This window comes from Cibotium barometz, chromosome 66 (genome assembly GCF_041138505.1).
Source record: "Cibotium barometz isolate CiBa-2024 chromosome 66, ASM4113850v1, whole genome shotgun sequence".
Lineage (NCBI taxonomy): Eukaryota > Viridiplantae > Streptophyta > Polypodiopsida > Cyatheales > Cibotiaceae > Cibotium > Cibotium barometz.
The window spans coordinates 2,179,860-2,195,290 of NC_141111.1; the positions used below are offsets into that span (position 1 = coordinate 2,179,860).

The following is a 15,431-nucleotide window of genomic DNA, read 5'->3' on the forward strand; positions in this document are numbered from 1 at the left end:
TGTGTGGCTTTGAATATCTGCATTAGTTGCATTGAGGTTTAGCAAGTTGACATCCGGATCTGAGACTCAAGGTATCCACAACACCATTGGCACTATCGGTTACCCTATTGGCAGGTTTTGTGTCAAGCGGTGCAAAAGTTAGCCAGATAGGGCCTCGTATGTTTCCATGTTAGATCATTGTTTGCAAAGAACACAAAATTGGGCCAAGTCTAAGACCTCAAGAGCCGTCATTTTCCCACGCCTGGTTCTTATAGGTAGACGGAGCATCAGACAAATACAAAACTTTGCACGACTATGAACCATTGCTAGAAGTACGCCCCAATTCCTTGCAGTGGGCAGCAAACGCACAGAAAGCTGCCTAGTCTTCCACCAGCTATATTTAGAAGCCTGGTTCTCAGATTTGTCACATCCAATTGAAGAAAAAGGGCATTTTGGACCAAATTTTTGATCAAGTCTGGGAATACTAAACCTTCTCAAGCCAATTTTCCACTCCTGCTTCTGGATCCCGACCAGATCATTAGATTCAAACAAAATTTTGTAGAGGGAATTTCCCCAGACCCTGTGAAGGTCAGATTCCATGCTTCGCCCTATCTCCCCGGAACAAGCCAAGTGTATATGACAAAAAGGGCTGAAACATAGCGAGCAAGAACCCCTACAAAAGTAAATTATACAACATAATCTTACTGCCCAAACTTTAGCAATCACTGCTGTCACTAAAAAACATGACCAAAAAACGGAGGAAAAAAAAATATGACCAACTCTGACAATGTTTACAGCACAGAAAATCTGACAAGCGTAACTCAGCTTTCATTATAGGAACAGTAAGAAAAATGACTTCACTTTAACTCAGCACTAATCCATTCTGACACGTTTCCTAGGCAAAAGCTAATATTTACAACATACTAAACTCACCATGATCAGATGCATAGCTACTTACACACAACTAACACCACTTTTGCAGAAAAACCATGGAGCAGCTGCAAATTTGTTCATGCATAGGACCCACAACATTTGACAGCATATCTTTTCTAATCCTGCATTCGGCCTTGGCACCCTTAGACCTCGGCAGTTACAGAAGCAAAATAAAACCAGGAGAATGGACTACATTCTCCACAGAGCAAAACTAGAGCATTAAACCAATGCTTCATAAAAAGAGAAAAAACCGCTCTCACTGTTTACTTGTCATCTTGAAGACAGACAAATGTCACCAGGAGTATGGTCTATTGTTTTGAGTAGAGATGCACGCAGACTATGGCATCATTCAGTTTCACCTTCTTAAAAAACTTGGGTGGTTTTAATCGCACTCCACTCATTCTTGACCTACTTGTGCTCCACCACTCCTCTTAAGCCTTCAAAGTTACTCTGTGGACCATGGTTTCCCTGTGGATTTGATGACAGCTCTTTTCAACAAGGTCCAACAGCCTTTCAATGTTCACTGCCCAAGAATTTAGTGTTTCATTGCTATCTTTTACAGTTTGGAACGACACAATTCCAGCTGGTCTATCTACTTTCGCAATAAGGGCCTTCGACACCACCATCTCTGAAAGGTGCTTTTCAGTTTCCTGCAAATTCAAAGAACCTCAAAATATCTTCAAATTTGAAGTGTAACTGAAGAAGCCCAAAGAAAAGGGCAACCTACCATGTAACTAAGGCACCTCTTGACTGTAAACAAGACTCTCAAAGAAAACGTTTTACCTGCAGACTAAGATTTAGTAGTTCTGCAAACCGTTCCAGCCTTATTCTCGAGTAATATTTGGACACAACCAGTATATTCTGAAATTGAAACATGGATCAAATTAGGATCGTGTACACTAACAAAATTGCTGCTCGTAGTTCATAACCACCTAACTCACACTAAGAAATTTTTGTGCTCACATGTTCAATGACACGTTGCCGAAGATCCTCAAAGGCCTTTTCACCTAAGGCACCCCCTGGAAGACTGCTTTCCATGTTGAATTCACTCTCATAAACACCCCAGAATGCATCCCATTGTATAACTTCCATGGTTACAAAATGCTTCAAAAGTACACTGCACCAGTTACAATCAACATGCATACCATCCAGGACATTAGATAAAACTCCAACTCCAACCATGCTTAAAACTATAAGCCCATCATAATATAAAGAAACCTCAAAGCTTGTAATCAGTGGAAAGCAATTATTCTGCCTGTGCATGTGAACACATACCCACAGGGTATACAACTCCTCAAGAAAAATCATGAAGCTATCAATAGATAGCGATAGCAAAGCGAAAACATAAGAAGAAACTTTGACCCTACAGGTAACCATTAGAGCATAAGGCCCTCTCACGAATGATAGTCCTAATCAGTGAACAAGGTACAATCTGCTAATCACTGAGCAAGGTACACTCCAGACCATTCTGCTGAGAGGATTCTTCATTCATCTGTCCAAAAAGTATTAACCATGACCCTGAAGCTGATTGCTGGACAAGTTAACAGCACCTGATCCTTCCATTGTACTCAGAAAAATCTACTAGAAGAGCTTTTCTCAAAAAGACTATTGAAAAGCTCTTCTCTTTTCTTTTCTTTTTTTCAAGAAAGAAAATAAAGAAAATACATGGCGCTTGGGCATTTTTTTCGAGAAAAAAAAAAGAAATCCACGTAGCTTTCTCTCTTTTTCGCCGTTTGCTGCCCAGCGTTTCTCTTCGATGCTTTTTTTTCTGTGTTTTTTTGGCTGCCCGATGCCATCGCGTCTAGTTGTTGGCCGCCTACGCTTTTGCTTGCTGTATGGCGCTTCGCTGCTGCTGCCCATGTTATATGTGCCTGCTTGCGTGGCAGCCAGCCGCTAGCACCTCAGCCAAGCCTTCGCTTCTCTCTCTCTCGCGCGCTTGGGTGCAGTACGGCTAGAGCGCCTCTGCCATAGCCGCCTCAGCTCGTGAGCAGCAGCCAGCGGTACAGCCTATGCAGCCAGCCGTACCTGCACACGAGTCAGCTGCCACGTGGCAATGCCAAGTCAGCTGTTGACTGTGCTGTCCCAAAAGATGCTGCCCCTGCAACAGGATAAGAAAAGAACACGTGCATATGAACATGCACACACACACACACACACACCAAACATGCATCCACACACGTGTACAAACTTACACATGCAATTACAGGTAAACATGATTAGTGAATGCTAAACAGGTTTAAAACATGATTACAATGCTTAAGATAAAAAGGTAAAATACTCAGTCCTGTAACATACCCCCCTCTTAAAACAAAGCAATCGTCCTCGATTGTTCATTCAAAGGATCTGCCAACTCAAATAGAACCTAAGAGAGCAACGAGAAAGCTATGTCCTACCAACTGAAACAAAACATCGAAATACATAAATCGAGAGCATCCACTTCGTGAATAATCATGTCCCCCTGGATGCTTTACCTGCTCTACTCCATCCACTTCAAATCCATAGGTGAATAGTTCACAAACTTCACCAAATATCGACGTGAAACTTTCCCTCTGACTTTTCTTTCTTTATGTGCCAAAATCTGTTCCAGTTGAAGAATCTCATCAAGTTCTTCTACCTCTGGTTGCGGCTCATCAACCTGCTCTGTAGGCACCGCACCTCTGAAAGGTCTAAGAAGACTCACATGGAATGCATTATGAATCTTCCAAAAATCCAATAACTGAAGACGATAGGAAACATCACTCATCTTCTCAATCACCTGAAAAGGCCCATAGTACCGCATACTCAATTTAGGATATAAGCTCTGTTTACCCTTCATTTTTATGAGTCTAGCCTTCTCAAATCTCAAAAGCACCCAATCACCCAAATCACCCAATCACCCAAATCAAAAACCAATGATCGACGGTGAAGGTTTGCTGCTTTCCTCTGTTTCTCTTGAGTCCTTTGAAGAGCCACTTTGACCTTTTTGTAAGCCTCATCCATATTCTCCACAAAACAATCTGCCTCGAAGATCTTATCTTTTGTATACAGGATCGGAGGTACTTTCTTCCCGCCTTCCACAATCTCGAAAGGTGCCTTACCTGTCGAAGTGTGAATGGTGTTGTTGTAAGCAAACTCCACCAAAGGAAGATACTTTTCCCACTGTTCCTTATGATCCGAAACATAACACTTAAGAAGATCCAATACAACTGAGTTGGCAATTTCCGATTTCCAATTTGTTTGTGGATGAAAAGACGATGAGAACTTCACCGAAGTCTTCATGTTCTCAAACAATGCTCTCCAAAATAAACTCGTCATTCGAGGATCTCGGTCACTGACAATAGATGTGGGCATCCCATGGTATTTGAAGATATTCGTCAAAAATATCCTTACCATTTGCTCTGCATTAATCTTCTCCTAACTGGAATGAAATGAGCTTGCTTGTTGAAACGATCCATGATAGTCCAGATGCCATCATTCCCACTCTTTGTCCTAGTAAGATCAAATATAAAATCCATAGCAATACTCTCCCACGGTCTATCTGGAATAGGCAAAGGATGAAGTAACCCAGGTGTCTTTTGACGATCATACTTCACCTTCTGACAAATGATACAATCACGAACAAAAGCATCAACATCCATGCGCATAGTAGGCCAATAAAAGAATGCCTCCAAAGCCTTTACTGTAGCCTCAATACCACAATGGCCTGCATAAGGTGGAGTATGGCATTCTATCAAAACCTCCTGCCTCAACTCAGATGTGACACACAATTTGTCATGCATCATCAAGAATCCTTCCTTGAGAGAATAATGATCAACTCGCTCTCCTTCGGTCAAACGATCAAAAATCCGCTCAAAATCTGAGTCATGAGCATATTGTTCTCGCATATCATCAAGTTCATGATGAAAGATAATGGAGACGGCGGCCACATGTGGTTTCCTAGACAAGGCATCCGCTACCACATTCTTTTTGCCATCTACATGAACAATCTGAAAGTGAAATATGGACAAAAAGTTTGCCTATCTCATATGCTTCTCTGAGAGCTTCGTTTGAGTAAGGAAGTATCGAAGAGTCTAATGATCACTCTAAACAATGAAATCAGCCCCAAGAAGGTAATGCTTCCAAGTAGAAAGAGCATGAATAAGTCGCAAACAGCTCCTTCTCATATACTTGTAGATTTCTTTCTGCTGGTGACAGAGTTCTACTCTCATAAGCAATAACATGTCCTTCCTGCATAAGAACATCTCCAATGCTATTCCCGCATGCATCACACTGTACCACAAAAGGTTTATGAAGATCCGGTAAAACCAAAACTGGACCACTGGTTAGCTTTTCCTTAAGCTTGTCCATTCCTTTGCTGTCCATCGGAATTTTACATCCTTCTTGGTCAGGTGATGTAAAGGTGAAGCAATTTCTGCAAAGAATCAAATAAACCTCCTGTAATATGAACAAAGTCCTAAGCTTCTCACATCATGAATAGTCTGTAAATCTGGCCAATTCTTTATCGCTTCAACTTTTGCTGGATCCATCCTGAGACACTATGTGCCCAAGAAAGTGAATCTCCTACATGAAGAATTCACTCTTCTTTCCATTGACAACCAACCAATGCTTTTTGAGTTCCTCAAAGACTTTGGTCAAATGCTCTCGATGCTCCTTCTTTGAGTGAGACAACACAATCATATCATCAAAGAAAGTGCCCACAAAAGCACGGTGGGGTCGAAAAATCCGATCCATCATCCTGTTAAAAGTCGCTGGAGCATTCGTAAGACCAAAAGGCATGACCAAAAACTCATGAAGTCCAAAAGTTGTCCTGAAAGCTGTATTGTGCACATCTTCTGGCCTGATGCGAATTTGATGATATCCACTCTTCAGATCAATGCGACTGAAGTAAGCTGCTCCCTGTAATCGATCCAAAATATCATCGATTAGAGGTATAGGAAATCTGTTCTTGATGGTAATCTTATTCAGTGTCCTATAATCAATGCACATCCACCAAGAACCATCTTTCTTTTGTACCAAAAGCACAGGTGAACAATAGGGTGAAGAGCTTTGCTGAATCGGCTATACCTGTGACTCGAATGTTGAGGCGGCGGGCATGCCTCATCTTCTCCTCCTCAATGGTGGTGTGAATGATTTGGTGTTCTTCCCTTTGAGTCTCCTCCCTCACTTCTTTACGGATGTTCTTCTTCACCACCTCAACCCGACTGCTTGGCTTCGAGTTTTCCCTCCATGTCCTTTGTGATCTCCTTGGAGATCTCTTCTTTGATGGCCGTGAGAGTGTTGTCATTGATCTCCCCTTCTTCCTTCTCGGTGTTCTTGATGGCTACCAGTTCCACTTTCAATGCACTCACCTCCTCCTTGAGTGCTGTATTCTCTTGTTCAAGGTCCGTGACCCGTGCTTCGAGGGCCATGATGTGCCGGTGTAGTTTGTTCTCCACCTCATTGAGGTTGGAACCGGATGACATAAAAAGCCCAAAGGAACTCTCCTTGATTAGTGCCTCCATTGCCATCTCAAGGGCCTCGAGTTTCTCTTGGAGACTCGGGGCCATTCCTCGAGATTACTCTGCAGCCCTTCCCACAGGCAAGGAGGAGAGAGAGAGAGAGAGAGAGAGAGAGTTATGTTGCTGCCTTGGGGGCCTGAGGAAGGGTGGGTGGGAAAAGGAAGAGAAACCTGCAGACCTTGTGTCACCTTCCCCCAGAGAGAGAAGAAAAAGAAAAGAGAAACCTGCTGTCCTGCAGTCCTAGCCGCCGGCCTACTCACAAAGGGAGAGCTGTTCGCCTGCAGACTGCCCGCCCACATGCAGTCCAGACCTGCCGGTTCTCCACAGCCCAGCCCACGTGCAGTCCAGCCGTCACCAAAGAGAGAGAGATGATCGTTTCTGTCCTGTGTGCCCAGCCGACCAGCATTTCAGAGAAAAAAACACCCACGTATGCTGTAGCCCAACTGTGTGCCCAAGGAGAGAATCAGCCAGTCGCCTGTCTCCTGCCCCGCCCTTCACAAAAGCGTGTGAGAAAAATTCAGTGTGCAGTTCTGTGCGCCCAACAAAACTCCCCGCCAGCCTTCCAAAAACGTGAGAGAAAAGCACACATATCTGTAGTTGCTGTCGACTTGCTCCAAAAGAAAACCCAATAATAGCATAGACCTCCCCCAAATGGGCCACAACTCTCTAAAAAGTATTCCTTTGGATTATTAAAACCTTTGTCCCCTCTTAAGGTTTTTCAAACCTTTGTCCCCCACATGGGATTATAAAAGGGAAACTTCAAAATAACACCTAGAGTCCTCTAGACCACAAGTGTGCAGATTTAATAAATGCCCTGCACACTGGTGTCCTGCAAACTGACCACCATGCCCATACGCTTGTACAAATTCACATGGTCGTGACACCATTACCTCCACCAGAGAGTCGTCCTCAGTCTTGCACAATCAGTAAGCTTGCACGAGTTCACGCTTCGGATGTAGTGATGACGACGATCAAAGAGTTCGATATGCACCTCGAGGTGACAGCTCCGTGTAGTTGCTGTCCTTAGTCTCATGCACTCTAGATCTCCAAACTTTGATACCAAATGTTGGTTCACAAGTCCTTGAGAGAGGCAATGGGGAATGGCGAGAGAGGGAATTCATGCAAAGATTGAAATATTGACACAAAATTAGCACATGATTAACAACTAATTAGGAGGGCTTTAAAGCAAGATTAAAGGGGCACGATTCGTGCAGACTTAAGCATAATTTATCATTGAAGTATGTCCAAGTCTGTAAACTTGGCACATATCACAAGCTCGCGTGAGCTCCTTGAGTCATGAAGAGCTCTGAGCTCCCCCCCTCGCCCGCCCCCCCCCAATCCTGGTGTGCGCCTCAGCCCGCCCCCTCTTCCTGCAGTCGCGTAGCTGCCCCCCTCCCCTATGTGTTCCAGTGCTCACCACCCCCCCCCTTTTCTCTTCACTCCTCTGCCCGGCTTCTTTTCGCCACCCCCCCTCCCTCCCCTCATGATGCTTGCACCACCCCTCCCTCTCTCACACCTCTCTCCTCCACCTTGCCCTGCCCACCATCCCCCCTTCCCTCGGCACCCCCCCCCCTCCCTTTTTTTTGTTTCCGTCCTCCTTGTGTTTCTTTGCCTCTCTCCTTTTCTTCCCTCCCGTGCACGTTGGTGCTTTCTCGTTCTTTGGGGTTTTTTGCTCTATTCAGCAAGCTTCGGCCAATTCAGGTCTTTGCCCTAAGGAGGACTCGATGGCAGCCGCCCGTCATCCCCGACCGAAGCCGTTGTTGCTTGCATTTCCTCTTCCGAAGCGGATCTTCAAATTCTCGCCACGATTGTTGCCTCACTTGAGGCTGGTAGTGTACATTTGATTGGTAGGATGAGAGAATCTTGCTACATCACTTGGAAATCCCTCGTATAGGTAGGCTAGACAGTTAAATCCTCAAGTTATGTACAAGGGAGAAGATTTGGACATGGCCATTTTGATCTAGATAGGAGTCCCTACACCTATCACCCTAGAGGCACTGTGCGATGACGGTCCCTTAGTCATAAACGCTACACTGGGAGACCTTTGGTATTGCATTACCCATGCAGGTTCTTTTTTGGAGACAATTGGGGCATCCAACTTGGAGAGACACATCTCCATGTTCTGGTTCCTCAAGCACTGTAGACTCCTCCCCCCACCCCCCCCCCCAACCTTCCCTCACATTCAAGCTTGAAGCTCCATAGTTTGTAAAAAGTGTTTTAAAAAAAACCGTATTTTATCGTATGGTATCCGAAAATTTCATATCGTACCAAAAATTCCCGTACGGTATCGTATTTTCGTACCGTGACTACTATGACGAGGACAGCTCATGGATCTTTTACAGGCGAGCCTCATTGGCGAACCTGCAAAGAACGCCCATATTCACCCTCTGGGGCACGCATACTACCAAGTGGAGTTCAACTCACCATCAGCATCAAACCGAGTCATGCAGTTGAGTCCCCTTGGATTGCGTACGGCACAAGCCTTCTTTGCACAGTGGCAATGCAGCTTCGATCCAGCATCTAACCCTCTGGCTGGCGTTTCGGGCTTCCGAGTGCCAGTTTGTTCCCCAGGCCTTAGGAAGGAGTACCTTCCTCTTCTCCCGGTGATTGGTGGTGCCATCAGGAGAGTGATGGAGTCCCCCCCCACTGTTGCCTCGACCCTCGCATAGGCAGCTGGGATTCCATCCCTCCGCAACTGTGTAGCCTCGTCGGAGTCTATGCCGCATTGTATATCTATTCCTAGCCTCAGGGGCGACCCCATATAGTAGCACGTGGAGTATTCAAGCCTTCCAGGTCAATGCTTCATTTGCAAGCAGACGGGTCGTTTAGCGAGAGCTTGCCCTCGATGGCAGTCCAAGAGACCACCTCCAGTGGTTCCTCCCCCCATTTCTCGTGCTGATCCTCACCACAGGGCAGGGAGAGAGGCAAGCCCTTGGGCAACGGAGCACCAGGCTCCGCCTACAGATGACCCAACTACCGGCAGGTGGCGGATGGTTGGCCCACACACAGGCCGCCGGACGACCACCAGAGCTGAGCACCGCCCCCACCGCGTGCGCGACAGGCTAGCAAATCTCAGGAGGATCAAAGAACCGTTATGAGCATTTATCTCAGCATTTTCCTGTTGGTGACGCGCCCTCTCCCTCTCCAGTCTCGGAGCGAGCCCAACCAGTATGGCGGGCCGTGGCCGGTCCCTCGTCGAGACCCCCCCTCCCCCCAGCCCCCAGTATTTCGTGAGGCCGGCCAGCCTCTCTAAGCCCCCGACAGGCCCCTCCCTGCAGCCTTCCTAACCAATGGATCTTTCACAGCAAACCCCCCCCCACTACCTCTCCAGAGCACTCTCGTCGCCTCCCAACAGCCCTTGACCTGGAGTGGAGGCAACCGGCGAGTTCTGTTCATCGCTTGATCCACCAATTTTCTGACCCGGTGTAGATGACCACCAATAAGGGCTCTCCCGCCAGAGTCCCCACGTGGGGCCCTCTAGATCTTGGGACAGCCTGTGGACTATAGTTTCTTTCGATTGCCTGTCGACAGAAGGGACCGACATGTTTAAGGAGATAGTAGCCCCTATTCGGGTATGTGTGGTTTTTCACCACTCCAAGCCCTCTATGCCAGATAACGGCGCGATGATCTTCTCTTTCCCTTCAGTGCAGCCTCGAGGACGAAGTGGGATTATGAGTTGGTGGCTGCTGCCATCCAGGGACAGGCAGTCGAACTCTCCCACCATCTCCACGATCTTCGCATCACCGACATTCTCACCCATTTTTGGGGTTAAGCCCATCGATGCCAGGACGGGGAGATGGTAGCCTCCAACCTGGAGGTGTTACTTTTTGTATTCATGCATACCTTTGTCGCGATTCCTCTCCCCCCCTTACACATACCTCCATTATGATCAATGGAGTCCGAAGTATGTATACGCTCGCGCTCGGACAAAATGGCGGCACATCAAGGTTGCATCCATATGCACGTACCTTATTGTAAGGTACGTTTTAGTGTGCAGTACGGTATTGTATCGAGCTGTACAAATCCGTATGTGGCACCCCCCCTCCCCCCGACGGCAAGGGCGCGCATGGGCGATTGACCTTTGGCCCAAGATCCTCCCGTAGTTACCAATTTTTCACAGCTCGTAGACGCCCGCCTATACCTGCTTATTTATCCACCTCTAGGCGATGCCTGGCAGTTTTTAAAAACATTTTGGGCCAAAAAAAAAAAAACTAGGCCGACCGTCGTCGTTGATTTTAGCCGCAACTTATACAAAGTGCAAACATAGCCATTCCTCTCATTGATACAAACATTGCAGCGAGAGATGATGACGATGCGGTACCAGTCGTTGTGGTCACCGCCATTGCAGAGCCAGAGCTAAGAGTACGATAGCAAAGGGAACATGTTGACAGATGGAGCTCTCATTTTGGTAATTGTGGTGTTGTTGAATGTTCAAAAATGAATTGTTTTTCCATTCATTTTTATGTATATACATATGTACACTATATAGTATATACCTAGATGAATCCAAGAACATGCCCAAATTCACCTTTTAGGAACATGCATGTTATATACTCATGGTAGTCAACCCACAAGACTATATAACTATCAACTCCATTATGCATAGTATGGACTAGATACTATGACATCCCCACCAACATCATCGGTGCCCGATAGTGGGTGTAGAAGTCTGTATCAAGATATGCTCTCACACACGCACTCCACACGCACACGCACACGCACACGCACACGCACACGCACACGCACGCATAAGAGCATATATTCACACAAAGCCCTTCGTACTAAGTTTCTGTCAAACCTAACAAATAAGTAGTTGATAGGACAAATGCACCGCTAAAGATAGAAAGAATAAGCACAATATCAGTTGGCAGCAACTCCGATGAAAACTTCACAATGTGAAATATGCATGTTCGCTAATATGGCTGAATTATATACCTAGATGAATCCAGGAACATGCCCAAATTCACCTTTCGGCCTAGAAAAATCACTCTCTTTCTTTGGCTGATGGCACACAGGAGTTTGGCGGTCGGTACTTGGCTCGCAGTTGGAGATTGGCCAGCAACTTGCCCGCAGTGCGGCCACCCCCAGGAGTCTCAACGACAATGCATTGCGTTTGGGATTGCCCGGAGGCTCACCAGATTTGGCAGCGGATTCTCCACATCTTCACTATGGAGAGGGCATCAACCTAGATCATTACTTGGGGTACTGTCGCTTGGGCCACAGAGGCTGGAGTGGTCATGGCTCACGAGGAGGATGGGGGAGGGCTAGCCCTTCAAACTCTCACCATCGTATTCCAGCAGTACCAGTCACAACCCCACCTACTGGCAGCCAAGCTCAACCAGAGATGGGAGATGTGCAGTAGCATAGCAACCTGGCACATTTGCGGTGCTAGATGCAACGAGGCCATCGAGGGTATCCACACTCCACCGGCTGAGACCATCAGGAGCATATGGCTCGATATCATTCACACCCTCTACGGTTAGTGAGAGAAGTTACAGGGAGGTTCTGACCACATGTGGAAGCAACGGGAAGCTTTCTTGAGGCTTTGGAGGCCTGGCCTTGTCCTCACCGCCCGATAGAGGCGGAGACCCCATTTGGCATTACAGACCACCTGTGTGGTTGTCCCCCCCCCAACACCCCCTGCCTCCCTATATGAGATAGCTTTCTCCTCACAGAGCGGCCAGCCGGAGGAGAAGTGTCTCTTCCCTTATGATTATTTGATTCTCGCCCCATCCATGAGGTGAGTTTATATCTAGCCCTACGGAGTTGTATCTAGCCCATTGTGGCTGTTTTTTTCATTAACTAATAGAAGTATCTTTTTCTCGGGAAAAATTATCATTGAAGTTATAATCTCTTATAAACAGATTTAAGCCATTACATTATTTTGGCAAGTATATGCCACATATATACAAAGGATTATAGCAAGTAAATACTTTCTAGACACGTGAACTCTTTCTACATGTAAAGTGAGAGCTTATGTGTAATTTCTTGAATAATGCTAGACTAAGGTCTAAGAACCTTTTATTAAACCATATGTACAACGTGCACCTAGCACTTTTTACAATATTTTGTGTGTGTTTATGTGCACACTACACCACTACACATTTATCCTAACAGAGAAAACCCTGGTTTGTTAGTGATTTGCATTATTTTGAAGCCCATAAGACTTTGATTAAGCTTAGCAATTGTGATTATGAATGGAATCCACTCCGAAAAGTTAAAACATAAGCATTAAGCTCTGTTACGTGTGGATTAGAATGGAATAGTTAATTTTTGTTCATGCATTTCATATTTTTTCATGCATTGTTGGAATTGGTAGAGCTTCGAAGCATGCAAAAACGAAAAAAAACAATCAAAAAACACTTAAATATTTGCATAACCACCATTAGAATCCTTAACCACCCCTAGCAAGTCCAAAAAACCTCAAAGAACTCCAAAAACTAAGCCAAGCCAGCTCTCGGGTTGGGAGACGTGAACCCAGGGTCCCGCGAAAAAAGACCAATCGAGGTAAGGTGATGTGGGTGGAAGAATGTGTGACATTTGTGGTATAGGCTATTCATATAACTGCCGTTCATAGGCTTCCCATAGGCTAGGGTCTATGATAGATGTGGGGGTTCTTTTTTCCTCAAGAATGCACCAAGCTCCTGAGGTATCCTCGTTCAAAAAAGAGCTAGCAAGAAGCGCACACTTCTTTTGACAAGTGGGTCTACACAAGATGCGTTGCATCTCACGGGCTGGAATCAGCCCCTGTTCCCTCTCACATGAGGTGGAGCCTGATGATTTTGCACTCTTCATCATAACAACCATTTGGGACTGGAAACTGTAAGACCCATGTCTAGCCACACCTGTAATTAAGCAAAACACACGGAAACATATAGACATGGCGTCTAGCTCACTGCTCATCCATAGACCCATTGAGGAGAGGCCAAGGGGTTGATCAAGGCTGGTATGGATTCTGGAAGAGCCAAACCAATCGGACATGGTCAGGTTATCCTCTTTCAGCCTGCTGAACGGCCATGAAATGTGTGTTGTCATTATCCAATGCACCAAATCTAGAAAGAACACAAACAATCTGGCCACATGTTGGACTTGCCAGCTTGCTCAGTTTATATTACATCATCTCCATAGACACTGAAAATTCAGGGACACTTAGATATGATAAAAAATCGTTACACCAAGGTAATGCCAAATTTTATTGCATTTTGTTGTAGCTCAGGAGTGGTATTCACAAATCCACGATAAAAGCCCCAAATGTTAGCAACCCTGGATTGTGAAGCCCTTGCTTGAAATGAAACATATTTGCACAAGGAATGGTAGTGAAGAAGGGTGAGCATAAAGACATTAAACTCAGCCAGGCCGTACAAGAGCAACAAAAAAGATGGCGGGGGGAACTGCCTGTCATAATCTAAACATTGGCAAACCACTTTTAATCCTGCCTAGCTCGTCTCTGTTCTTTGAAATGATCCACTCCCAAAAAGTGAGCAGTCTCTCTCTCGCTCTCTCGCGCTCACACACACACACACACACACACACCCTTTACCTATCTAAATACAGATATACATTAAAATACAAATAAATATAGTAGATGCATATGGTAAACCATTCACTTGTTTCAACAACTACCATCTTTGAAGGAGTACTGGGTAAGAAACATGCAAGTAATAGTGAAGACTCGATATGACAAGCAAATGAGTAGATCAAATAACGTCCTTCTCAGGAGCACTAATAAACAGCTAAAACAATTATTCATGCCAACATTTTTTAATTAAAAAAACCCACCGAAACTTGGGCAGATCCATGAGCTTCTTATCTTCAAGAGTATTATTCAGTAGACTTGACTGCATAGGATCATGTGGGGACAATACAAGGTACCAGCAAATTTTCCTAAGCATCTGTCAAAAGGACAAAGCAAGAATTAGGCCAGACAAACATATAAAATTGATTTCAAAAAAAAGACAACATGCAGTTGCTTACAGGTAAGCTTTGAGATGTATCTTCCTTCACAAACGGGATATCATAAATGGCTTGATAACTCCGGCAAATCTCCAAATAGTCATTATTATGAGAGTAATATCTGGATTCAACCAAAAAAAAAAACTTGATAGAGCAACAACATATGCAGACACAGTTTACATGCCCACACATTAGCAAAGACAGGTGGGTCAAAAGCACAATTAAAACCTGATCATCAGCTCATAGTAAATGCGCTTCAATTCCAGCAATGAGGGAATTTCTGGTGGAGCTTCTTCGACAACAGCCTCACCCTCTTTAGGCTTCTTTTTATCCTTACCACTATCTGCTGCAAACACCCTTGGGCTTATCTTCCGGGAAAGGATTTGTGCACGCATATAATCCTTGCGGTCCAAACATAGACGTACCTAGCATGCAACAAAACTCTAGCTTTGATGAGCCAACAAAGTACCTAAACTGTGAAAAAATATGTAAGCAACAGTACCTGTCAGCAACTCTAAAAACCTTTTAGACTGTTTAGGAAACACGTGACTATGCCAAAGGACATTTTGTTAGAAAGAACTCTTACTTGCTCAAGAATAAAAGCAATTTTTTCTGTTTTTGCCATAGCTCCAAATGTTTCAACCTGAGATGGCAAGTCACACAAATCTCTCTCTCTCTCTCTCTCTCTCTCTCTCTCTCTCTCTCTCTCGCTCGCTCAGAGATTAAGTCCCCGGCAGCAAGACACGGATATAACATGAACTATGATGTGATCTTCTGGTCTCATAAGCCCTATGCCTCTTTTGAAGACGATTAATCTCTCTCTCTCTCTCTCTCTCTCTCTCTCTCTCTCTCAAATTAATTCCCCAGCAGCAAGACACGGACTCATGGCCACGGGGCAGGCAGACTTTCAAAGTACCTACTCCACATTGGATTTTATCTTCAAACTGAAAGCCATTATCAAGGAGGCCGGGTCACGGAAATTTATTGTTGCTTTAAAGAATTCCGCAATGCAACAGCCATTAATCACATCCACAATATTGAAATACAGTATGCACATGGGACACCACATTGGGCCCATAATGGCACGAC

The 15,431-nt window shown here is 45.2% G+C and overlaps 1 protein-coding gene across 1 annotated transcript in view; it reads right to left on the minus strand.

Moving 5' to 3' along the window:
- Positions 1-953: 953 nt before the first annotated feature.
- LOC147602670 (26S proteasome non-ATPase regulatory subunit 12 homolog A-like) overlaps positions 954-15,431 on the minus strand; it is a 38,612-nt gene continuing 24,134 nt past the window's right edge. The window contains exons 5-11 of the mRNA XM_086797645.1: positions 14,929-14,985; positions 14,571-14,767; positions 14,364-14,463; positions 14,169-14,281; positions 1,876-2,029; positions 1,696-1,773; positions 954-1,562 (exon numbers count right to left, since the gene is read on the minus strand). Coding sequence (XP_086653771.1) covers positions 1,344-1,562; positions 1,696-1,773; positions 1,876-2,029; positions 14,169-14,281; positions 14,364-14,463; positions 14,571-14,767; positions 14,929-14,985 — 918 coding nt within the window. The 3' untranslated portion in view covers positions 954-1,343. The remainder of the gene's footprint in view (positions 1,563-1,695; positions 1,774-1,875; positions 2,030-14,168; positions 14,282-14,363; positions 14,464-14,570; positions 14,768-14,928; positions 14,986-15,431) is intronic.